Source organism: Zootoca vivipara, chromosome 7 (assembly GCF_965207765.1).
Source record: "Zootoca vivipara chromosome 7, rZooViv2.hap1.1, whole genome shotgun sequence".
Classification (NCBI taxonomy): domain Eukaryota; kingdom Metazoa; phylum Chordata; class Lepidosauria; order Squamata; family Lacertidae; genus Zootoca; species Zootoca vivipara.
In genome coordinates this window covers 2,148,828-2,175,054 of record NC_142590.1, presented here as the reverse complement: position 1 = coordinate 2,175,054, position 26,227 = coordinate 2,148,828, and the positions used below count along the sequence as shown (strand labels likewise).

Here is a 26,227-nt window from a genome sequence, read left to right as displayed (position 1 = left end):
TAATAAATAATAACAACAACAACAACAACAACACATTTAACTTTTAATTTGTTTTGGGATATCTGAGAACCTCAGTTTTCAATCATTTTCTTTTCTGCACAGGGACAGGATGTTGATGTTTGAGGAACTGTCAGAAATTTTCTCGGATCACGACAACTATCTGACAAGCCGGGAGTTGCTAATGCGGGTGAGAAGTAGTGGATATGTCAGTGGTGCATAAAACATTGCTTTTTAAAAACCTTGTAAGCTCTCAGCTCCCCCCACCCCAAGTGTACAAATGTGATGGTCTCCACTTGGATCAAAATGGAGCCAGACCTCTGATATTTACCATCGTAAAGGTCATAGAGTGGCTGTTAAACTGTGTCCATGGGGAAAGGCAACAACAAAATCTGAAATGCCACTGATTTGGGATAACTAATCCCTTAAAGGGGATGGTCTGAGTTATCTATTCTATTCAACTGAGATGGGATGGAAGATATTGACAAGCACCTTGCCGACAAAGGTCCGTATAGTTAAAGCTATGGTTTTCCCAGTAGTGGTGTATGGAAGTGAGAGCTGGACCATAAAGAAGGCTGATCGCCGAAGAATTGATGCTTTTGAATTATGGTGTTGGAGGAGACTCTTGAGAGTCCCATAGACTGCAAGAAGATCAAACCTATCCATTCTGAAGGAAATAAGCCCTGAGTGCTCACTGGAAGGACAGATCGTGAAGCTGAGGCTCTAATACTTTGGCCACCTCATGAGAAGAGAAGACTCCCTGGAAAAGACCCTGATGTTGGGAAAGATTGAGGGCACATGGAGAAGGGGACGACAGAGGATGAGATGGTTGGACAGTGTTCTCGAAGCTACCAACATGAGTTTGACCAAACTGCAGGAGACAGTGGAAGACAGGAGTGCCTGTCATGCTCTGGTCCATGGGGTCACGAAGAGTCAGACACAACTAAATAACAACAACAACCCAGAAGCCATGGAAAGCCAGTGGAATATTCAGAAATACATACCATAGGAAAACTCATATGCAAAGGTTGACAAAATATAGATGTGTAAATTAATGCTTGGAAGTCTTAATGAGCTATGTTATGAATATGTTTTTTCTTTTAATATCAGAAACCTGTTGGAAAGATAATAATCAATTAGATGGATGGGAAATCTATGGAGAAAAAGCTGCATTGGCAGAAGTGTTACTCTACATGTCAACCAGAGTATTGAGTGCAAGAATTCAAACTTTAGGAGGAACAAAACTAATTGCAAAATCACTGTGTCTAGAAATACCTATTCAAATAAGAAATTGAGTACTGGTACTTAAGACATGCACACCCAGACACAGACACAGCTCTCAGAACAATTTTGAGCTCGATTTGGAGGCAGAATATGAAAATGTTAACTAGGTAAATGTTCATTCATATCATGGCAAAGAGACAGCTTTTTTATATGATAATTATGCCTTGCAACAGTTAGCTATAGAGCTTATAATAGAAGTGGCGGCCCATAAATTTATATTGAGATGTGCCCAGAATCTGGAAATGTTAAGCGTCCCCAGAATGCTTGGAAATAGTGATCACAGTACTCTGAAATTCAATTCATAATGAATAGAAAATTGCCCAGGAAGGCCAGCAAAGTTTCATTTAATTTCATTGGAAGGACATTCACAAAAATGAGAGGCTTCATTAAAATAAAGTTAAAGGAGAGAGGGAGTTTGACTACCGGTAGATGAGCTTCAGGGTCCCTTCCAACGCCACCATTCTAGGATTCTATGACATGTTTGTAAGTTATTTAAACTTAAAATTTATACCATGGATTAGAGAGGGTGTGGAACCATCCAAAGGACTGGTAGTTAAATAATAGTGTGAAGGGAGCCATAAAAATTGTGGTGGTGATGGTAGATAAGCTAAATGAATTATTTGCTCCCATCTCCATTGTGGGAGATGTTGGAGAAAGACATCTGAACCTTTGTTTTCAGGGAGGGCATCTGAGAAGCAGAGTCAGATTGCTGACCCCTACACATCAAAGCAAGCATTTTCATTTCCTGACTGTCTCCTTGTTAGTCAGCAGACCAGAGATATTAGTCATCATATGCCAGTGCAAGTGTACAAGAAAACTGGTGTTTTTCTTTCTACAGCATTATATAAAAGGGGAAATGTTTATTAGAACATACTTTAAAGTAAGTTAGGAACAAGATGTTTAAGAAGAGAGAAAATGTTAAGTGTTTAGAAGTGAGAAAGTTGTAGACCAGATGTGTTTGAATCAGAGAAGATGGAGTATTGGCAGGACTCATGAACGGGCCTATAAATATTTTGCAAACAAGCTTATGGCATTTTGGAACAGCCATCCTTCACAATGCCAGGAAACACAGATTTTTGAACCTCTTTCTTTCACTTTTTTTCAGCAATAAGCAATGTTTTCTGGACTTGAGAGAACAGTACATAAGTTTGCAATTGGTATGAGAAATGTTTGCGAGCCTGTTTAGTAGCCTCTTTCATTACTTGCCCTTCTGTTCACACTATAGGAAGGAACGTCTAAATTTGCAAATTTGGATAGCAGCGTGAAAGAGAACCAGAAGAGGACTCAGAGGAGGCTTCAACTGCAGAAAGATATGGTGAGCCTTCTCCCTTTCATTCTGTCTACGAGATAGTCATAATATTAAGGAATTAAGATTTAGAGCAGAAGTTGCCCTTCTCTGAAGAATATAAAAATAGAGCAATTGCAAAAACAGTCTTGGAAATCTCCTAGTCCTGATGCAAATATAATGGTTTGAGTTTAGATGAAATTTAAAACCACTGTTTTCATTTCATGAATGAGCCTGCCCAATCCTTGGGCTCACGTGCATCCTATCCTGTTTCTTCCTCTTCCATGCCTGGGAGAAGATTGAAACCTCCTGCTTTTAAACCACAGCCCCCTGTGACATCAGAACTCAGGGAAATGTGGTTGGTTTAAGCTGCAATTTGAGAACAAGCCAGGATCGGAAACCATCCCCTTGGGAAACAAGTCAGAACCAGTATTTTGTTTAAAACAATAAATTAAGATAAGCCTCAGAAGTTAAAACATATAATCTGGGACCAAGATTATTTTATATTATAGTACATTTAAAATCTGATGTGGGAGGAGGCACTGATCACAGTCAGCTTCTGTTGAAATGACACCAGACACTCTTTGGAAACTCAGCTCTTGCCTCTTAAGTCTTCAGGGAGTTGATCTTTTGCTGTATTAGAGAGATTCTCAACCTATAATCTGTGGAACCTCATGAAAAGATGTAGAATGGTTGACAAGCTTCCTTGGGACAGAGCTTTTCAACCACCACACTCCAATCGCCATTGGCTGGAGCTGTTGGGAGTTGGAGTTCAACAACATCTGAATGGCCATAGATTCCGCATTGCTGTCTTGGGTAGATGTAAAGGGAAAAGCTTGTAATGTGCAGCCACGTTCTAAGAGGGCAAGAAGGTTCCTATGAGGTTCCTATGAGTAGGCACTCAAAGCCTTGAAGGGCTTTGAATTGGACCCACAAACTTGAGGCTGAGGAAAGATGGGTGACTTGTTTCTGCTGTCTTCCTGTGCAGGGTCTAATGCAAGGCACTGTTCCTTATCTTGGTACTTTTCTGACTGACCTGACAATGCTTGACACAGCTCTTCAGGACTACGTGGAGGTAGGTTACACAAGAGACCCATGAGCCTGCTTTCTGAACATGATCCGTAGCCATTCCTAATAGCTGTGCGGGTTTCATTATAACAATCACAGAGGGGAGGGGGGAGAAATGCCAGAAGCCGAGGCAAGTGGAATCTTTATTAGGAAATAAATGGAGGACTTTAAAGTGGGGCGCTCTCCCAACCATACTCTACATCAAAAATGCAGTTTGTTTTCAAAACAGGTAGGAAGTCATTTCATTTCAGATTACCTTTGGATTTAAGTTGTGTAAACCATTTTCCCTCCTGCAATGTTATCAAAGACGATCTAGCTCATAACTGTTCTGAGAGCAGCAGGGGTCTTTTTCATGCCCAAGATGGCTGTTTTCGAGGCTTTGGTTGTATTTTAAAATCACCATTCTATTTTTATTTTTAAACCGCTCTGAAAACTGACGTTGAAGGGCAATATAGAAATCTATTAAATGAATGTTAGTGCATGTAATCCCAAAGATTGTGAACAGATATAATATGGGTGTCCTGGATTATATGTAAATTACTTAGCTGGAATACTCTTGTGCAATATTATTCTGAAAGCTGAGTTCTTCTGAAATCTACAGAACAATAGTATCCACATTAAGGTAGAAATACCCAGGAGTCAATTCACATAGATCTTTGCCCTCACCCGAGCATCCCAGGCTTTGTCCTCACCCGAGCATGCCAGTCTGTTCATATGAAGGCGGTGTTTGTGAGAACCAACATCTCCACACAGAGCATGGTGGCCCAACTATTCCTACCAGGTGGGCTGCAATAGTACTTCAACCCAGAACCCGTAGGTCGCACACTGCCGTGTCACGTGAGGGTGTGGTGGAGTGGGCCCCACATACAATGGCTCCTCCCCAGCCCTCATGCTGCCCCCCCAAAGCCTACTAAGTAGGCACCAGGCTTTGCGAAGGAGGTGTGAGGCTCAGGCAGGGTCGTAGAGGTCTCCCACCTCCTTCCCAAAACTGGGAAAGCACTAATTAGGCTTCGGGAAGAAGGAGGGAGGACTCTTAAGACCCTGTCACAGCCCTTATGCCTCCTTCCCCAGTTTTGGGAAGGCAGAGCAAGGGCTGTGTGGGTCAAATGTTGGGCTTTACCAGTAGTGTAATGGAGGGAGGATGCAGCTCCAGGACTTTTATTCAGAGCAGGGACTATGATCTTGTCCACAGAAGCACCAGGTTAGCTCAGGGTCAAACGACTGAAGGAGGTGATGGCAAGACTTTCAGTTTGTGGCAGATTGGAGTAGCCAGTATGGTGCCCTCCCCCTGCAGCCCCAGGGATGATGGGAGTTGTAGTCCAACCATATCTGGAGGGCTTGAAAGATTAGTCCTTTTGATGTGAGGAGGAAGATGGTGATTTTTATCATATGTGGTGGATATGCGAGAAAGTAAAAGGATTTTGGGAAATGATATATAATGAGTTGAAAAAGATGTTTAAGTACACTTTCCCCCAAAAACCCAAAGCTTTCTTATTGGGACTAATGGGAGAGGAGATAGCAAAGGGCGATAAGAGATTATTCATGTATGCCACAACTGCGGCAAGGACATTACTAGCCCAAAAATGGAAATTACATGAGTTACCAACAATTGAGGAGTGGCGGACGAAAATGTTTGACTATGCAGAACTAGCAAAGTTGACCTGTGGGATCCGAAACCAAGGAGATGCCAAGTTCCAGGGGGACTGGAGTAAATTTATTGATTACATAGAGAAGAACTGTAGAAGTTTAAAGGCACCTGCAGTACTGAAATAAATCCTATGAATTTAATTTATTTATGTTAGTATAACTGTGAGATAAGAGGAAACAAGAAAGCCGAATGGAGGGAGGGAGGGAGGGAAGTCACAGCTCAGCAGAGCGAGATGGAAATGAGAGGGGTATATAAGATGGAATGTGGGGGGGATGTTTTTTATTTGTTGTTTATTTGGAAAATTTAATAAAAACTATTTTTTTTTAAAAAAAGAAAGATTAGTCCTTTTGAAAAGCAAGGAAAAGCTGTGATCCTATAGCAAAATGCATTTGAAAGCAACTATTTTACTGTTAAAAACTGTATAATTATTAAATTGAGAACATAAAGACAAATGGATTTTGAAACTATTCCTTGCTCTCTCTGTTTCTTGCAGGGAGGGCTAATAAATTTTGAAAAGAGAAGGCGGGTAAGTTTGCCTTTTCTTTACCATGTTCCCTGGCTGATCTGCACCTCATCCTCTTTTTGGCTTCAGAGGCAGGCAGGAGATGACACAACTACAGTGGTGCCTCGCAAGACAAATTTAATTCGTTCCACGAGTCAATTTGTTTTGCAAAAAAATTGTCTTGTGAATCGCGGTTTCCCATAGGAATGCATTGAAATTTCTTTCTTTTTTTGCCCATAGGAACGCATTAATTAAATTTCAATGCATTCCTATGGGAAACCGCGATTCACAAGACGAATTTTTCGCAAAATGAATGCGTCTTGCGAGTCACCATCTGGTCGCAAGACGCATTCGTCTTGCGAAAAATTCGTCTTGCAGGGCATTCGTCTTGCGAGGTACCACTGTAGATAAACTTGCAAATGGAACTGCAAGGCAGTTTTCAGGGGACATCAAACACAGCTGGGAAACTTCCTCCTAATCCAAACCTGAATGCTTTGAAAGCAATTGGGTGCTTCCCTACCTCTCTCCCCACCCCACTCCGCCCCAAATTCTGTTCTGATTGGTTACACAAAGAAAAATCTCTTCGGATGCTTCATATGAATTAAGTTTTGCAGTGTTAGGAAGACATCACTGAAGATATCCAGAGCATGCATAACATTAAAAAACAAAACAAAAAACAGTATTTGGAGGGTGTGTGTGTGTGTTCCAATGCGTAAAGTGGATTTTGGATTATTGTATTTAAATTAGTTTTGGCCTTCTGCTTGCACCCTGCTTCTGCCCATGCTTGGAGCTAAGGATCATCCCTCTTGCTTTATAGCTCCAGTGTTGGGGGGGGGGAACCCTGGTATTGCTTTCCAGAGCCTGGCTGACCTATTGTAAAACCCCACATATACTGTACAGCACTTCAGCATAGCCTATACAGCACTGAGTGCCCCCTTTTGTTGAAGCAGCAGAGTTTGGGCACCTTTCAAAACCAGGCTGCATGCTATTGTAGGTGAACCTGTGTGTGTCGTGCCATCCTTAACTTCTCTGATTGTCCTGTAGTTTTCTGCCACTCTGGTCTGTTAGCAACTCTGTGTTTAACTTTGTTCCCTTATTAATAGTCTAATTCTTTTATTTCCTTTTTCAGGAGTTTGAAGTAATTGCTCAGATTAAGCTCTTACAATCTTCCTGCAATAGTTATTGCATGACTTCAGACAGAAAATTCATTCAGTGGTTTAAGAAACAGCGGCATTTAACAGAGGAAGAAAGGTGAGGTGAAACATTTCTATATAATAATCATATATAACAGTTATCAAAAGGTTTACCATGCCCATTGAGTCAACCACCCATCTCCTACTACCCTTCTGAGAAAAACACTACCCCACCCTTCCACTATATATAAGAATCTGGTGACTTCTGTTTCAGTGTATCTGAAGAAGTGTGCATGCACACGAAAGCTTATACCCAGAACAAACTTAGTTGGTCTCTAAGGTGCTACTGGGCAATTTTTAAATTTAATTTTAAAATTTATTTCAACTGCGTCAGGCCAACATGGCTACCTACCTGAATCTAGATCAGATTGTAATTATTGTTGGATGTTTACAATACAGTTCTCAGCTCAAAGAATATGACACTTGAAATTGTTGTTCTGTTTAAGAACTAAATCGTATTTTAGGATAAATGCACACACTGAAATAAAATACTTTTAAAATAAGAATTTTCTTACAGATTTTTTAAAAATCAGATTGATGCAAAAATGGGATGGAACAGACTTACCAATGAACATATGCAAAATATGCTATGGACTGGAAATAAAAATGATCCAGGAATCTGTAATTGGAAACCAATAGATACTGCTGCAGGCAGGCAACAAAGCTGCTCATATTGCACTAGTGTATTAGAGATAAACTTATGCAGAAGAGGTGTGCATGCACACGAAAGCTCCTACCAATTGGTCTCTAAGGTGCTACCGGAATGATTTTTTCATTTTGTTTCAACTATGGCAGACCAACACGGCTACCTACCTGTAACTAGAATTATGCAGCTGCTGCAAAGCTGCACTTCCACCTCTTTCTCCACCTCCTGTAAATGTAGCTCCAGACCTTTTCTGCTCCTCCCTTTAGTTCAGAGTAGTGTTACCATCCTAAAGGGTAGATTCTAAGCCAGGCATGTCATACCTGCGGCCCTCCAGATGTTTTGGCCTACAACTCCCATGATCCCTAGCTAGCAGGACCAGTGGTTGGGGAAGATGGGAATTGTAGTCCAAAACATCTGGAGGGCCGCAGGCTTGACATGCCTGTTCTAAGCCATCAGGACACATTAACAGTCCTTTGTTAATTCTGAAATGACCCACTAAAGTAAAATCTGTAGTTTTTGACTATTAGCCAACAGTCATCTGAGCCAAGGGTGGTCAGCCAGCACATATGACAACATACAACCCATGTATAACATGTGGCTTAGCTACTGTGGAGACGACCTTTTCTTCTTACTACTCCCTGTGTTCCTTTTAGCTTTGTTCACATGTAGTTTTCCTGCCCCCCCCCCTTGTGCCTTTTTTAAAATTTAGATTGTGAGTCTACAAGTAGGGACTTGTTTATTTTTATCTGTGTATGGTACAATATCTAGTAAGTTTTAGATACTATTTTATAAACTCATCCAATAATGTCTCTGGTGTGCATGGGTACCCAGACTGGTCTTGATCTCTTCCTGATACCTGCCTGTGCTCATTCACCTGTTATCTTGATCAGCTATACAGCTGCTCCCATTCTGCCCTGGTCACATTGATATCTCCTCCCCATGGGGTTATGATGGACCACATGGTTACATACCACCCTGCCTAACTTTTAACTTGGACCCCAGAAAACGTGTCCTATTTTGTTTAGATGACGTGCATAATAAAAGGAATTACTGTGCAGCAAAAAAAAAAATGCAACTCAGTATTTATGCCATTTGCCTCAAGTAATTTTAATAAGAGTAATTGTTTTGTTTTTGTTTTTATTATGTAATTTGTGTTTTTATCTTGCATTTTTATGCTGTGAACCACCCTGAGATCTATGGATGAAGGGCAGTGTGCAAATTTATTAAATACTAATCATTCATAGCCAAAATGTTGCTTTGATTCAGGCACTTTATTTCACGTTCAGCAAGATTTTAATGTAGTCCTAACTCCATTTTGCAGCTATGCACTCTCCTGCGAGGTGGAGGCAGCTGTTGACACAACAACCACATCGCCAAAACCTCGGAAGAGCATGGTGAAGCGGCTTAGCCTGTGAGTACAGCTTGAGGGCCTTGGTGTGGGCTTGGGTGAACAGCACTAGGAATAACCACCTTCTCTTTCCCCTTGTTCCTTTAGCCTGGTGTGATATGGCAGCTAAGCCAAGGTTTAGTTTCTGGGATCATGGTTAAGCTCCCTCCTCCTTAACCACAGCCTGTAGCCAAAGAACAAACCTTGTGCATCTGTGCTAAACTATGGTTTAGCTTATAGAATCACATTTACTTAAATCCATTTTAAAAACAAGCCTTCATCCATGCATCTGAGGCTCAGAAGGACTTGCATTTTTAAAAACCAAGGCCATCATGCACCCAAGTTTCAGCACTTTAAAATCCCACTGCTTTAAGCATGTGTTTAACTTTCCCTTCAAAAAAGGGGGCTTAAAAACGGGACTGCAACATCAGTTCATTGAATTAGGGGATCAAAAAGGCCCCCCAATTAATCAGGAATTTCCCTTACCTTGGTGCAGATGCAGCTTTAATTGAGCACCATAATTGATTAATCATCTCAAATGATGGCAATGATGATGCATCTAAAATGTCTTTGCCGAAACAACAGCCTTCCATAAAGGTGCAAAACTGTAGCTGGCTTGTGCTCTAACTTTATTGATCCAAGAGGCAATGTCCTAATGCACAGAATTTGCTTGAAGAAGAGAAAACCTTGAGTTAAAAACATTTTGGGAATCTTGGCGTTTTGAGGCTCAGTTGTGTAAACACCCACAGAAGTCTTTTGCCATTTTCTCAGTGAATATATGACATGCTTTGTGACTCACCAAGCCTCCCACAGCCCTTCAGGGGCTCAGTAAAACTCCCATTTTCTACCTGCTGGGAACTGCAAAGAAACCAGGATGGTTGTCAAGGGCTTCTTGGCAAGGCACCATGTACAGCCATAAGTTGTTATTTCTTTTACAAAAATGGTTTGAGCAAATTAAGAATAAACTGAAAATGCATAGTGCCTGTGGGGAGCCGAGGGAAATAGCCATTTTTACAGATTTTCACTGTTTGGTGAAGAGTCTGGGATTTAGCTTATTCTACAGTGTTCCCAATTGTTACAGGTAGGTAGCCGTGTTGGTCTGCCGTAGTTGATACAAAATAAAAAATAATAATTCCAGTAGCACCTTAGTGACCACCTAAGTTTGTCATTGGTATGAGCTTTCGTGTGTGTGAGGGACAGGGGATATCGCGAAGTCCCTCCCCTCCTGAGTTCAAGCCCATCCCCGAGCACAGGGGAAAGCAGGGAGAGTTCCGATTCCAGTGGGGAAGCAGGAAGTCGTGTCCGAGGCTCAGACAAGGTAGCGGAGCCAGGGTCCCAGGTGGGACAGGAAGGGGCAAGCAAGGGGGGGAGACCCATCCCCCCAACTCCGGAATTGCGCAGAAAGCGGAGAGGGAAGAGGATGGGTCTACCAAAGTTGTTATGTTGGAGAAAAACGCGCCAAACGCCATTCAGAGGTTCTGATTCAAGCTGAGAAGATGTGTCCTTGTAAATAGCATTGCCTTCAGCACTGTAAATATGCAGCACCAATAAAAGATAAAATGCAGAGCTGTGTAGAGTCGTTACTCTGAAGTAGCCCACTCCGGCCACTGTGACAGCAACCTCCGAATCATTTTTTGGGCTACTTTGGAGTTGCCGGGATGAGCGCGCCAGAAGCGGAGAAATGGCGGCAGATCGCAGAGAAAGCAACAGCAGGACCTGCAGCAACTGGCGTTGCAGGCACAGGGAGAATTAAAGGCAGCTAAAGAAGAGACGCAGAAGGTCCAGGAGGACAGGCAACACCTTGCGGAACAGGTGAGAGCGCTACAGGAGAAAGAGCAGCAGTTAAGGGCGGTAGCGGTGGATCTCCAGAACAAGCTGGATGCAGAGAAAAACAAGGGAGGAGGGGGAGCCCAACTCCAAGTGCTGCCAGGAAGGAGAGCAGGGACCCTAGTAAGCAAGTTCAATGGAGACCCGAGGGAATATCATGGCTTTGAGACTGAGATCGTGTATGCTCTTGAGCTGCACCATGATGAGTTCCCTGATGATGGGCACAGAGTAGCGTTTATAGTGGAACACCTTACAGGGGCAGCCAGGGAGTGGCTTAGACCGTTAATCGCGACAAAAAATCCTTGCATGAAGGATGTCAAACTATTTTTAGGGGCTTTAAAAACAATGTATGCGTCTGATAGCCATATGGACCAGACCAAAGAGGAACTGCATAATTTACGACAAGGAAAAAGGACAGTTCGCCAATACTGGGCGGAATTCACCATGCTGGTGCACAGACTGGGGTGGGAACTGAACTCGCCTCCGATGCAAGTGGCGTTCTACCTGGGGTTGCATGAGGATGTGAAAGATGAGCTCTCGAGAGGTCCAAAGCCCAGTAATATGGATCAGCTGAGCAAAGCGGCTCTGGCGGTGGGGGTGAGACAGGAATCCCGATGGAACGACAAGCAGTCAATGCGCGCAAAGCGAGCTTGATTCCCACGGTCGCAGGAGAAGCCACTCCCCCAACAGCCATCTCAGGCCATGCCAGGGGCCAGCCAAGACCAGGAACCCATGCAAATTGATAGCGCACGGGGGGGGGGGCTTTTCAAACCCCAGCGGCGCCAAGACGCAAGGAGGGAAGAGGCGGGAATTGCTTTCTCTGCAACTCCCCTCAGCATCTCGTCAGAGACTGCCCACATCGCAGGGAATGGCAAGGAAAGGCGGGAACGGTTGTGCCCTCCCCCACTAACGCAGCACCACAGCAGGGAAACGAGAAAGCCTGGCTGCAGGAGACAAGGGGCAGCAGCCAGGCGCAATCGGCAAACAACAGCCCCAGCCCACCCACCCGCACAGCGAGGAGCAGCGCCAGCCCACCCACCCCCAAGAGCAGGGGTGGTTCTAGAAGTGACGCTAACGCTCCCTAATGGGTATCCCCTGACGGTCCTCGCGTTAATCGACTCAGGTGCCTCTGCCAACTTCTTTTCGAGAAACTTTGCAGAAGCGCACCAGATCCAACTTCTGCAGCTGGATTTTCCCCTGCACGTCTCCACCATTGACGGCAGGGAGTTGCTGGGAGGGGCCATCACCCACCAGACCCCCCCCATGAGAATGACGGTGGGACGACACTCAGAGACACTGGCATTCAACGTCACCACCATCTCAGACCCCCCCATCGTCTTGGGCATGAGCTGGCTGGCGCACCATGACCCCTCCATCAGTTGGCACCAGAGATGCATCACGTTTGGATCGGACTTTTGTCTGGAACATTGCATGCAGCACCAACCAAGGGAGGGGCATCCAATAGCCACGGTGGCCACCATGCACGTCAAGGGGGGTGAGGCGATACCCAAACCGTACTGGGACCTGCAGGAGGTCTTCAGTGAAGCGGAATCCGACCACCTACCCCCGCACAGGTCGTTTGACTGCCAGATCAACCTGGTGCCGGGGGCCACGCTACCCCCAGCCAAGCTGTACTCCATGTCAGATCAGGAGCTGGAGGATCTGCGTGCGTTTATAGACAAGAACCTCAAGAGGGGGTTCATCAGAGAAAGCAAGGCAGCAGGGGGCAGCCCGGTCTTCTGGGTGGACAAGAAAGACACGCAACAGCGCCGTCTGGTGGTGGATTTTAGGCGCCTGAACAACATGACAGAACCGGTGGCTTTCCCAATGCCCAGAGTGGACGATCTGCTGACAGCGGCACGCAGGGGCAAGATCTTCACCAAGCTCGACCTGAGGGGGGCGTACAACTTGATCAGGATCCGGGAAGGCGATGAGTGGAAGACCACGATGTTCACGCCTCTGGGCTCTTTTGAATATCTGGTGATGCCCTTCGGTTTGCAAGGGGGCTCAGCATGCTTCCAGGCCTTCATGCACCACGTCCTGGGGTCCCTCCTCTTCAAGAACTGCTTGGTCTTCCTAGATGACATCCTTATTTACTCCAATGACCCAGTGCAGCATGTAAAGGATGTCAGGGAGGTGTTGCAACGCCTGAAGGAGCACCACCTGTATGTGAAGCTGGAGAAGTGTAAGTTTCACACCAAAGCGGTGGACTTCCTGGGCTACAAACTGTCAGACAAGGGGCTAGCGATGGACAAGGACAAGGTGCAGGCCATCCTGGACTGGCACAGCCCCAGGACGCGCAAAGATGCCCAACGCCTACTAGGCTTCGCCAACTTCTACAGGAAGTTCATCAAGAACTTCTCGCGGGTAACGGCTCCCATCACTGACTGCCTGAGAGGCAAGCAGAAGTTCAGGTGGACACAGGAGGCGCAAGCAGCGTTCGAAAGCCTCAAGAGGGTGTTCGCTTCAGACCAGAACCTGTTCCACGTGGTGCAGGGTGCGCCCCTACGCGTGGAAACCGACGCTTCAGAAAGGGCTTTGGGAGCGATCCTGTTGCAACTGGATGCCAACAGAGAGTGGAGACCCTGTGCCTTTTTCTCCAGAAAGCTGACACAGCCAGAACGCAACTACACGGTGTTTGATAAGGAACTTCTCACGGTCCATTCTGCGTTTAAACACTGGAGACATTTCCTGGTGGGCGCCAAGCACCCCATTCAGGTGTGCACAGACCACAAAAACCTGGAGTTCTGGAGAACAGCCAGGGTGCTCAACCAGCGGAAGATACGGTGGGCAGAGTTCTTCTCGCACTTCAACTTCTCCATCCACTACATACCGGGGGAGCAGAACGTCAGGGCGGATGCCCTCTCCCGCAAGCCGGAGTACATGGAGGAGGAGTTGCCACCAGCACCCCGGCACATTTCCCCCCCATCAGCATGGTCCTGCGGAGCAGCTGTGGTGAGCGAGGCAGAACTCACAGCACTGACGGCAGCAGATGAGTTTGCCACCCGCATCTTCAGAGAGCTGCGAGGGGGGAGGGATCAAGCAAAAGACTTTGCAGAACGCGGGGGGCTCCTTTTTTACAGGGGAGCCCTGTACCTGCCCACCAACCAGCTCAGAGGTAAGGTCCTCAAGCAGATGCACGACAACCCGACGGCGGGTCATTTTGGAAGGGACAAAACCACTCACCTAGTCATGAGACACTTCTGGTGGCCAGGGGTGCGGGAAGATATTCGGGACTATGTAAGGGGCTGTGACACCTGCCAGCGAGCAAAGGTGGCCAGAGCACCACCAGCAGGGTTGCTGGAGCCATTAGCCACACCGCACAGGCCGTGGGAAGTAGTGTCCATGGACTTCATCACAGACCTGCCGTCGTCCAGGGGCAAGACCGCAGTGTTGGTGGTGGTGGACCTCATGTCCAAAATGTGCCATTTTATACCGTGTGCCAGGGCGGTCTCTGCAGAAGAGACAGCCAAACTGTTTGTTGACCACGTATTCAGACTGCATGGATTACCTTTAAGAGTTATTTCGGATCGAGGCCGCCAATTTGTTTCCAGGTTCTGGAGGCGGCTCATGAACCTCCTGCAGGTGGAGGTCAGCTTGTCGACGGCTCGGCACCCGCAGACCAATGGACAGGCGGAGAGGGTCAACGCCATTCTGCAGCAGTACCTGAGATGCTACGTCAGCCAGAGGCAAACGGACTGGGTGGATCGCCTGCCACTGGCAGAATTTGCCTACAACAATGCAGTGCACGTCTCCACAGGGGTGTCGCCCTTTAAGGCCAACTACGGGCGCGACCTCAGATCTTTCCCGGAGAGGGAGGGGGAGGAGGAGGAGGAGGGCCCACAGGCAGAGGATTGGGCAGAGGAACTGGAGATGGTGCACCAGCAGCTCAGAGAACACTTGGAGAGAGCCAAGGAAGCGTACAAGAAGGGGGCAGATCGCCACAGGCGACAAGGGGAGGTCATCAGGGTGGGGGACAAGGTTTGGTTGTCCTCGGAGGGCCTTCCCACCAGAGGGAGGTGCAAAAAGCTGGCACCCAGACGGCTGGGCCCCTTCACGGTCACGCAACAGGTCAACCCGGTTGCCTTCAGGCTGGCACTGCCAGAGGACATGAGGGTGCATCCAGTATTTCATAGATCGCTGCTGTCGCCGTACAGGGAAAGCAGCAGGCTCCGAGACAGCAAACAGACCCCCGAGGGAGGGGGGAAGAGGGGAGGCAGGGAGCAACTCAATGAGGCCACGACCATCCTTGATTCAAGGAGAGGGGTGGGGGGCCTGGAGTACCTCATGGCATGGGAGGATGCCCCGCCTTCCCAGAATGAATGGGTCCCGGCCACTCAGATACAGGAGGACTTCTTGGTGGAATAATTTCACGCCCTCTTCCCACACAGACCCACGCCCTGGCACATGGAAAGGGAGGGGGAGGGGGAGGGGGAGGAAGTAGTGGAGAGCAGTTCACCATGGGGATGGGAAGCGGAGTTTGAGGACCAGGAGGAAGAAGTATGGGTGTCTCCGAGGTCCACCCTGTCAGAGGAAGAGGCAGACTGGCAGCGTATTTTTACCCCCACCAGCTCTGACGCCACAGACTTTTTGGGATTTCAGTCCTCCCAGGCGGAAGGAGGGAGCTCGCAGGACTGGGGGGAGGTGTTCACACCTACAGGCTCGGAAAGCACAGAGTTTTTAGGCTTTCAGTCGTCACCGACACCCGGGGAGCCCCCTGGGAGGGGAGAAGGGGAGCTTGGGAGGGGGATGGATGTGAGGGACAGGGGATATCGCGAAGTCCCTCCCCTGCTGAGTTCAAGCCCATCCCCGAGCGCAGGGGAAAGCAGGGAGAGTTCCGATTCCAGTGGGGAAGCAGGAAGTCGTGTCCGAGGCTCAGACAAGGTAGCGGAGCCAGGGTCCCAGGTGGGACAGGAAGGGGCAAGCAAGGGGGGGGAGACCCATCCCCCCAACTCCGGAATTGCGCAGAAAGCGGAGAGGGAAGAGGATGGGTCTACCAAAGTTGTTATGCTGGAGAAAAACGCGCCAAACGCCATTCGGAGGTTCTGATTCAAGCTGAGAAGATGTGTCCTTGTAAATAGCATTGCCTTCAGCACTGTAAATATGCAGCACCAATAAAAGATAAAATGCAGAGCTGTGTAGAGTCGTTACTCTGAAGTAGCCCACTCCGGCCACTGTGACAGTGTGCATGCACACTTCTTCAGATACACTGAAACAGAAGTCACCAGACCCTTATATATAGTGAGAGGGTGGGGAGGGGTATTACTCAGAAGGGGGGTGGGAATGGGTGATTGGCTGATAGGTGTGGTAAACCTGTTGATGAGAGTTAACGACTGCAATTGGTCTTACAGGAAAAAGCAAGGGGTGAGATGGCTAAAAATAGCTTTATCATGTATAATGAGATAAGAATCCAATGTCTATTCAGACCAGGTCTCTCCATGGTTTTAAGTTTGGTAATAAGTTGCAATTCAGCAACTTGTCTTTCCAGTCTATTTCTGAAATTCTTTTGTAATATGATACCGGTACTACTTTGAGATCTTGTATAGAATGTTCTGGGAGATTGAAGTGTTCTCCTACTGGTTTCTCTGCCTTGTGATTCCTGATGTCAGATTTATGTCCATTTATCCTTTGGCGGAAGGGACGCGGGTGGCGCTGTGGGTTAAACCACAGAGCCTAGGGCTTGCCGATCAGAAGGTTGGTGGTTCAAATCCCCGTGATGGGGTGAGCTCCCGTTGCCCAGTCCCTGCTCCTGCCAACCTAGCAGTTCGAAAGCACGAACTGCAAGTAGATAAATCAGTACCACTCCGGCGGGAAGGTAAATGGCATTTCCGTGTGCTGCTCTGGTTCGCCAGAAGCAGCTTTGTCATGCTGGCCACATGACCCGGAAGCTGTACACCGGCTCCCTTGGCCACTAAAGCAAGATGAGCGCTGCAACCCCAGAGTCGTCCACGACTGAACGTAATGGTCAAGGGTCTCTTTACCTTTACCTATCCTTTGGTGTAGGGTTCGGCCTGTTTGTCCAATATAGAGAGCTGAAGGGCACTGTTGGCATTTGATGGCATACACAATGTTAGAAGATGAACAATTAAATAGTTTGATGTTGTTGGGGCCAGTGATGGTGTTGTTCGAAGCTCATACCAATGACAAACTTAGTTGGTCTCTAAGGTGCTACTGGAAGGATTTTTTAAAATTTTGTTTCTCTTAATTTATGTTAGTCTTATCATTTGGACACCTTTCTAGACCACTATAATGCAATCATCTAGTGCAGGAGCATTCATTTCCCTGCAGTTATTATATCCAATTGCCATATGGCATGTTATCATTTCTCTGTGTTCTAAGAGGACATGATCCTTTACAAAACTCAGTAGTGGATTTATTGGCAGAGTATATCCTGCAATGCAGTCAGTTTCACCTAATACAACACACCAGAACAATCTCATTTTAGGGGATGGTCAAAATATATGTATTCATAACTTTACATCTCCAACAGACATGTTTTGAATCTTAACAGATATGATGAAGTCTAGCTGGAGTTCAGTGTCCCCTGAAAATAAGTTTTTTCCCTTTGAGTGTCATACTGATCGTTTGTTGAGGAGAATGTCTCTGGCCTAGTAGGCCACAAGTTGTACAGGCCCATTCTCTAGGGCTTCAATTCACACCCTGAATGTACTGTTTGGGGATAGAAGGGCTTGGCCCTAATAGCGGTATCTGATTTATGGGCTGAGTTATTGGGGGATACCTTAGAGGTGTGCAGCATCTCTACTTGCTGCCCTTTCATTTGCTCACTTGCTTTTTGCCAGGTTATTTCTGGGATCTGACCTAATTGCCAACAGCCCCCCGACCAAAGACCAGCCCAAATCCACACCAAGCGGGAGCTCCGGCGAAAGCATGGATTCCGTCAGCGTATCGTCTTGTGATTCCAACCATTCAGAAACTGAGGGCATCTGCATCTCTCCCACAGACACTCCTGATGACCCCCAGAAGAAAGTATGTATTTGCCAATGTCCAGAGGCGACTGCTCTTAATTTCTAGTAGGGGTGGTAGGCCTGCCAGCTGCCATCTTCCCCCTCATAAGAGCACTGGGCTGAGGGGAGGGGTTTAAATCTCTCCTGCAAGCCCAGTGCTGTGTGAGAGTGGTGTCTATGTTTGTCAGTCAGTGTGTGGTTGAAGGAACTGCAGAGAGGCCACACCTACTGTGATAAGATGCCGCTTTATGTTTTGTCCATGCCCTCTGCCTGCACGTAGCTCTTAAAGGGTGGACCTTGGCATGGGCATGGTCCCCCAAGCCAAAATGCTTCAGCCACTCCTAATTTGGAAGAAGTTTCTTGGGACTCATCAAAGGTGCTTTAAAGGCATGGTGTGTGGGCCACCCTATGCGTAACTGAACTGAGAGTGTTTAATTCCCCTGTTCTCTCTTGCTTCCATCACCTTCCTCCTTGTCTCAATCCCACCCCAACATTTTTTTTTGCTGTGCACCTTGTGGCATTGTAAAATTCATTAAAGAGCCTCAAATAGTTGAGCCCTGGGGAAACTCGTAAGGCTTCTATTTTTATGGACAATGGCTAAGTTTCTAGCTATATGCAAAGTCATGCCCACTGAAATCCCTGAAGACCTGAGCAAGATGCTCTCCTGCAGGTGGGAGAGCTCCTTTGCAAGATGCTTCCAGAACATCTTTGAATCTGCTGCCATCTGCTGGCCTGCTCTTCTAAATGCAGGAAAGAAATTTGCAGTGCCCTTTAAGAGTGTTGATAGTTTGTTATTATTGGATAATTATATAAATCCAAAAGCCATCTTAGGTTCTGTAATGGCTCTTCTCCAGGCAAAAATTTAATATGAATGGTAGCTAGAGATACAGGTCTAAAAGGCTCAGTGATCATTTCTCCCTTCAACTTTGAAGAACAGAAGGTCAATGTAAACTTTCCAGCTACCCAAGAAAATTGTGATATTCACTCATTAGATGGGTTGGCAAGAAAACATTTTTACAGAGCCTACCAAATTCCCATAAACTTGTTGGTAGCAGCAGTAACATTTTTTAAAATAGAAGGGAAGAAAGTCCACTTCTTGTGGGAGAGTCCTCTGTCGAAAAGCTCATATCATCAAGTTCTTCCTGAAGATTACTTAGAATCGCCTTTCATGTAACTTGAAGCCATTGGTTCAAGTCCTACCCTCTGGAGCAGGAGGGGGGGGGGACTTGCTCCATCTTCCATGTAACAGCCCTTGAGATATTTGATGATGTCTATCATATCTCCTCTCAGCCTCCTCTTCTCCAGGCTAAACATACCGAACTCCCTCAAGCATTCTTTATAAGATTTGGTTTCCAGACCCTGGATCATTTTGGTCACCCTCCTCTGCACAAGTTCTAGCTTGCCAATATCCTATGAGGAACGGCTTAGGGAGCTGGGTATGTTTAGCCTGGAAAAGAGAAGGTTAAGGGGTGATATGATAGCCATGTTCAAATACATAAAAGGATGTCATATAGAGGAGGGTGAAAGATTGTTTTCTGCTGCTCCAGAGAAGCGGACACGGAGCAATGGATTCAAACAACAAGAAAGAAGATTCCACCTAAACATTAGGAAGAACTTCCTGACAGAGCTGTTCGGCAGTGGAATTTGCTGCCAAGGAGTGTGGTGGAGTCTCCTTCTTTGGAGGTCTTTAAGCAGAGGCTTGACAGCCATATGTCAAGAATGCTTTGATGGTGTTTCCTGCTTGGCAGAGGGTTGGACTGGATGGCCCTTGTGTTCTCTTCCAACTCTATGATTCTTAAACTGTGGTGCCCAGAGCTGGACACAGGACTCCAGGTGTGGCTTGAATAGAGCAGAATAAGGCAGAATAGAACAGGACTAACACTTCCCTTCATCTGGACACTAGACTTATGTTGATGCAGTCTAGAATAGGATTAGCTTTTTTTGCTGCTGCATCACACTCATGTTAGGTTTGTGATCTATTCAGAGTCATGTTAGGTTTGTGATCTATTCTTATTTTGCGATTTCCCCCTTAGCTCTCTGAATCCTCCTCCTCTTGTTCCTCTATCCACTCGATGGACACATCTTCATCAGGGTTGTCATCCTTCACCAATGCCCTCTCGTCGCCTCCTTTACTGGTCAGCAACCCCAGAATGCACAAACGCTCCATCTCAGTCACCTCCATTACCTCAACCGTCTCGCCTCCCGTTTACAATCAGCAGAACGAAGACACCTGCATCATTCGCATCAGTGTAGAAGACAGTAATGGCAACATGTACAAGAGCATTGTGGTAGGTAATGGATGTCGGGGTGGCTTCCTTCCAGGTTGATTTCAGTCCAATCAGTGGTGGAGCATGTGTTTTTCATGCAAATAGCCTCAGGTTCTCTAGATAGGGCTGGATAAGGCTCCCTTCCAAAACCTTGGAGAACTGGATGGACCAGTGGCCTGACTCTGTAAAAGGCAGCTCCTTATGTTCCTACATTCTGTGCTTAACTTAAACTAAGACGCTCTGTGTGCATTTGTTTTTTTAGGTATAACTTTGCTCCACTTTCCATTTTAAAAAAGTCTCCTTGCCTGGTACCAGCTCCGGCACCATAACGCAGCCACACCAGGACTGAGAAAGCCAAAAAGTCAAAGCTTTTTCTTTCTCCCTCTTGAGGAGCAAAGTTGCTATATGTTTTTTCAAGCTCTTTGAACAAACATTTTGTGATTGTGCTGTGAACCCCCCCCCCCCCCGAGATGAAGGGCAGGATACTACTACTGCTGCTACAGCTACTATTACTACATCGTCATCATCCCAAAAAATGGTGAACCAGGAGTCTGGAGTACATAGAAAGCTGCATCTTAAAAAGAGTTCTTCTGTGCACAGAACCACGCTCTGCTTGCTGAACAAAGCCACTTAACAGAAGAGTGGTTAGATAAAAATCTAAGAGGTAATTAGTGTTTTCTAATTAGTCAGAAATTGGCCTGGGTCAGTTTTCCAGAGACCTTGGATGCTGCGGTTTCCCTAGAATGAAACGAAGCCTCACGTGTACCCATAGCCACCCCCCAACACAAGAGATCTCTGGCGCAGTTGCAGAATAGCCCACTCTGTATTGCCTGCCAGCACCTGGCCTTTCCCTTTGCTCTCTCAGTCAGGACTCAGGGATGGAACTGTGCTTTCCAAGGAGTGGCAATGCTTCTGGGAAATCCTGCTGCATGGGATTACACCACAAAATAACAATATAGGGGGAGTGGACAATGTACAGCAGGGATCAGGAACCATTTTGGCCTTGTGGGCCAGAGTTTTGCCTCTCCCCACCCCACAGGCTAGCTTTGACAGGTGGTGGGACCACCCACCCACCATAGTGATATCAGCTGATGGACAGGTGAGTGAACAAGGGGGGACATGGTGTGCCAGCAGGCTTGAACTCATCAGCTGATGTGCAGGGAGTTCAATCCTGCTTTTCAGTCATAGGACCCAATGACATCCCTGCCTGCTCTGTATGTGTTGTCACATATAATAGGTGTGATTGGGGGGGGAAATGACATTGTGAACTAAATGGGGAGACATTTGGTCTGTGGGCCGAAGGTTCCCCCCACCTCCAACAAGGTGACTTAATTTTTCAAACCACACTTTCATACCATAGTTTGGTAAGCATTTGTTTGAACAGCTCATAGCTGGATTGACGTCATATGCTTCCATAAACACTGGCTCCGGAAATAGACTTGTTTGTGGGGACGAGAGTGTCTACACTGGGATGCGATCTTTTCTTCTCAACAAAGTGTTGTCACAGGTCACTGCCACCTGAAGGTTTAAGCCATAGCTAACATTTCATTTCAGAAAGAGTCATTTTAATACCTTGTGTGCTGATAATAGGGAACAGATAATTAATGCCTGCTTCAAGTTCTGCTTCTGAGAGCATGCTGGCCTTAATGCAAATTCTTCTTTCCAGTTGACTAGCCAAGACAAGACTCCAGCCGTCATCCAGAGAGCGATGCTGAAACACAATCTGGAGTCTGATCCTGCACAGGATTATGAACTGGTGCAGGTCATCTCTGAGGACAAAGGTAAGAAAAACAGCACCTTGTGGGTGCTGCCTTATTCTGAAGGTAGAGGAGGGTCTACACTACACCCCTCCTACATGACACACCGGAATGTGTTGCCCCTGACCTAAAATGCTGCACTTATCCACTCTGTACTTATCTATCCTTGATAGAACGAATGTTCTTTTATGGTGCATCTAATACTTACTCAAGGAGAGCTCCAGAGCGGATCAATCAACGTAAACGATTGTGCTGTTCCCCAAGAAACATAGCTAATTACCTACAGATTATGCAGGTGAGAAGAGGCTAAGGGTTTGCCTACATGTTCTATTCCATCAGCTCAAAAGTTGGTATAGCTTTGACTGGAGAATTGTGAAGCTCCCTTCCCTAGAAACAGTAAGAGAAGGGGGGGGGGGGAGAATCAGAGACAAACACTAAGGAAAGCAAGAGCTCTTCTCATCCAGTCTCTTGCTTCTCACTGCTTGTGATAATACCTCTTAAGTCACCAGCTAGTGATGTCTAGGGGTTGAGAGCAAGAGCAATGATTTCACAGGTAGGCAGGCCCCCTTTTCACAATGGGCAAGTTCTGCAAGACAAAATGAATGGGGTGCCATTGGCAGGGACAGAGGGCACAGCTTGCTCATTCAAAGAAAAGGGGAGCCACCAGGGTGAGGGTGAAGCTAGATAGGTTGCAAGAGTTCTGACCACAATGGGATCTCCGGGCATCTTTTGCTCAGAGGTTCAAAGCCCGGGGAAGGAGGCAACTTGCACCAGGGCTACAATGCTGGCCCTTCTGTGTGTAATTTGATCAATCAAAATATCACACTCTCACGCCTACCTGCTAAGAGGGCACAAAGGAAGTGCTCATGTAGTAAGGGGTCATAGAGGGCTGGCCCCTACACTCTAGAGGCCATTCACAGGCCACCCTGCTCCTCATTATGTTGGACATTTTCCTATTCGCTTCATAGTGCAGAGCATCCAGCAGGACTCACTCATGCTCTTTGTTAAATTTTCTTTGTTACAAACCCAGACCATGAGAAGACAGTGCTAAAGTGCTTAGAGCACAAGCAATTGCCCCAACCAATATTGCTTTCTCTTTATTGTACAGTAAGCCTGCAACTTACACAGGGGTTATGTTCTGGGGATTGTGCCTAAAGGCAAAATTGTGTGTAGTCAACACACATTCATTCATTCATTCTATTTGTATCCCACTTTCCAACAAAAATGAACATGCTCAAAGCAGCTAACAATGGCAGGGAGGGTTGCCAAAGTCCTCCCTCCCCCTGGATTCCCACCCCTGTTTAATGTTTTTCCAAGTGCATAAAACTGAATACGCAAAAGTTAAAAGTACGGTAGGTAAGTTGTGGGCTTCCTGTACTAAAAAATAGGGGAGTGTTTCACCATCTGTTATTTCCTTTAATTGCAGAATTAGTCATCCCGGACGGTGCAAATGTATTTTACGCCATGAACAGCCAGGTGAACTTTGATTTCCTCCTCCGAAAGAAAAACTCCCTCGACAGGGAAGTGAAACTGAGGAGCCGCTCCAGCTTGACTCTCCCTAGGACCAACAAGAAGGGCTGCTGGAGCCACAGAAACAGCAAAATCACACTTTGAGGATGGATAAGTCAATGCAAGGCAGATGGGGTTTCAAAGCAACCGTTGCCACCATCCAGTATTGCAACAATCTTCACAAATGATTGTGTCAGTATTCAGCTTTGGGAATACAAAGCTAACACTTGTTATTAACAGGCACACCTTTATACACAATGGACCTGAGTGGAAAACAGCCTACAGGCACTCCCTGACCCCCCACCCCCTTTTTTGCACAGCCTCCAAGAATAGATGGCCACTTTCTACCAGGAATGAAAAGTACAGTACACCTAAACTTCACAATCCTCTTCAATTACTCTCAAGCCTCTGTTATGCCAGTATTAATTGGGAATACTTTCTTTTCCTTCCTTTTTTAACAAGCGGAAGAAAGCTCTTCTACCAGTTCCACCTGTATTTACAGGAGGAGGAAGTGGAGGAGCATAATTTTGACCATTGGCCAAATGATGACACTGACAGAAAAGCTCGTGTGGATGGACTGATGGTTTGTTTCCTACCTGCTGTTTCCTACCTGCTTAGGGAAAGGAACAGAGCTGCTGAAACCAGGAGAGATTACCATTCTCCTAGAATATTAACCCCCTGCCACCCCCGCCACCCTCACGCAATGCAGCTTCATATTGTGCTGGTTTTCCAACTCTGTCATCTAAGCTGGAAAAATACACCCCCTCCTTCCTACGGAACATTAAGCAAATACTATCCAGTCGAAGGCCTTGTTCTCTTGTGTGGGAGAGAGGAGGCGGGAAAGACAATATAAATGCACACTACTTTTCTTAATGCCCCTACATGGTTTTCCCATGCTTTGCTAACCTATTTATCTAAAGAATGTCAAAGTCTTATTTCTTTGGAGTGTGCAGTTTTGACTCCCTCCCAAGTGTGGAGCTGTTTACCTGTATTCAGCCATATTGGCATTGTAGCAGACCATATAACCACGTTTTTATAGTCAGTCTAAAAAACAAAACAAGAAAGCCAAATGTAACTAGTAGCCAGCATTTGAGGATACCACAGCCTCGTGGAATTTGTTAATGATTAAAGAAGCTCCCTTCTCTTAGAAGACATCCTTTAACTGAGTAATTTCCTGATGTGGCAGATCCTGAAAGGAATAAATAATGTAGCCCCTTTAGAGCACCACATTGCTATTTTATTTTGGCCACATGTTCAGTGACAACACCTTTCAGAGCACATGCTAAGCTGATGTATAAATCACAGGAAAGATTGAAATCAAAGCCATAGTGGAGATAGGTGGCTGGCAAGATAGTGAAAGAAAGAGATTGGTGGGTGCCTCATGACAGCCTTTCCGCTACTTCTTGGTTGGAGAGAAGGCTCCTTCCCCTCCTTGGTTACCATTCAGCAGCTGTGGCCTTTTACCTGCTCACCTGCCCCTGCTACCTCATTGGCTGCTTGCTGGAACAACCTTTTCCTTTACAAGAACAGACTGTGGGGTGGTTTCCCCCCCCCCCAATGCCTCTTTCCAAAAGCAAACTAGAACTGCAGCTCTCCAAGCAATTGCTCGGGAGCAAGTTGCCCCAAGGCGAATAGGACTTGCCTCCTTGTAAGAATGCTTACGATACAGCCTTAGTTACACATGGAAGGAGGGATTTTGCTTCATTTGTAGCACTAATTTTAAAATATATGGCCTGGATCCAAAGACCTGATGCAAAGTGCCTGTCTCTCCTTCTCTCTTCTGCTCTGCCCTCCAATATATACCATAAATTTATTTGGAAGCTAAATATGGTTTGCCATGCAGTAGGGGATAGGAGTGTTGCTGTTTGAGAAGAACAAATCCTATGTTTCCTTGGGATCATGAGAGTGCTTTCCCAATTCTTTGGACCCTGGCCTATGTATTAAGCCATACCACATGATCATAATCAGAGCCGTATATACAATGCACTTCAGCAGAAGCAAAGAAGAAGTACCCTGGGGGCAGAATCCAGCTTCCTAAAACATCTCACCTTTCATTTTAAGAATAAAAAAGCAAGTTTCTGTCCATTACGGCCACAAGAGATGTACTTGAAAAAGGCTATGGATAATGCCTAGTGAGATTTCAGGTGCCCAAGAGGTGACTAAATATGCTCCAGCAGACTAAACTGAACAAGTTCTGTGAAGTAAGAGCAGTCATGCACATCCACTTAATATGGCTCACAGAATGCAGGACTTGGTTTGCTCTGGCACTGAACTTTATTTTAGAATAATATACACAGCTGCTGCTAACAGCTCACTAGTCAAGCGTTTGAAAAACCATCTGGTCTTATCAGATAATGCATTTTGCACTATGCGAAACTTCTTTCTGTTTCAAGACACACTCTTTCCTGGCTTACGTAGCTTAAATCCCCTCACAGTGTTATTGCCTAGAGGAGAGAAGGGTTATTTCAAAACTGAGCCTTAAAAGTGTCCAGAGTGAAGATGGATTTTCAAAAACCAAGATGCATTCTCTTTGTTTTCTGGGGAAAGAAGCAATGCAACAAATGTGTTATATGTGTAAGTATATGCACATACTCAAGACTCTGTATATATCTGTAGAATCAGCTAGATTTTTATATTGTTAAGCTTGTGATGATAAAGTGTCTTTCTAAACAAAGGCGAGAATTATTAACAGCTGGTGCCTAAAGAGTTTCCTTTATTTTGGTGCTAATGCACACCCTTTTTGCTAAGCTATTTAAACTTGTTCACTGTTGGATTTTCATCAGCAACCTATCCTTGAAGATACTCAGAATTCACAACTATTTCACAATCCAGGTTGATTTGAATATGAAATCACCTCATAATTCAAGTGCTTTGGACTTTCTAGAATCTCAA

At 45.9% G+C, this 26,227-nt stretch overlaps 1 protein-coding gene across 3 annotated transcripts in view; it reads left to right on the top strand.

Moving 5' to 3' along the window:
* The window catches only part of RGL1 (ral guanine nucleotide dissociation stimulator like 1), a 110,667-nt gene extending 84,641 nt beyond the window's left edge, over nucleotides 1-26,026 (top strand). For 2 of the 3 annotated variants that reach the window (XM_035121462.3, XM_035121463.3), the window contains exons 9-18: nucleotides 103-187; nucleotides 2,507-2,596; nucleotides 3,555-3,641; nucleotides 5,776-5,808; nucleotides 6,914-7,035; nucleotides 8,945-9,034; nucleotides 17,638-17,824; nucleotides 19,836-20,090; nucleotides 21,736-21,850; nucleotides 23,253-26,026. In XM_035121462.3, the coding sequence (XP_034977353.2) occupies nucleotides 103-187; nucleotides 2,507-2,596; nucleotides 3,555-3,641; nucleotides 5,776-5,808; nucleotides 6,914-7,035; nucleotides 8,945-9,034; nucleotides 17,638-17,824; nucleotides 19,836-20,090; nucleotides 21,736-21,850; nucleotides 23,253-23,440 (1,252 nt within the window). In that variant the 3' untranslated portion in view covers nucleotides 23,441-26,026. Of the gene's footprint in view, nucleotides 1-102; nucleotides 188-2,506; nucleotides 2,597-3,554; nucleotides 3,642-5,775; nucleotides 5,809-6,913; nucleotides 7,036-8,944; nucleotides 9,035-17,637; nucleotides 17,825-19,835; nucleotides 20,091-21,735; nucleotides 21,851-21,999; nucleotides 22,122-23,252 lie in introns of all 3 variants that reach the window. The other variant, XM_088673613.1, reaches the window with a different exon arrangement.
* Nucleotides 26,027-26,227: the final 201 nt, after the last annotated feature.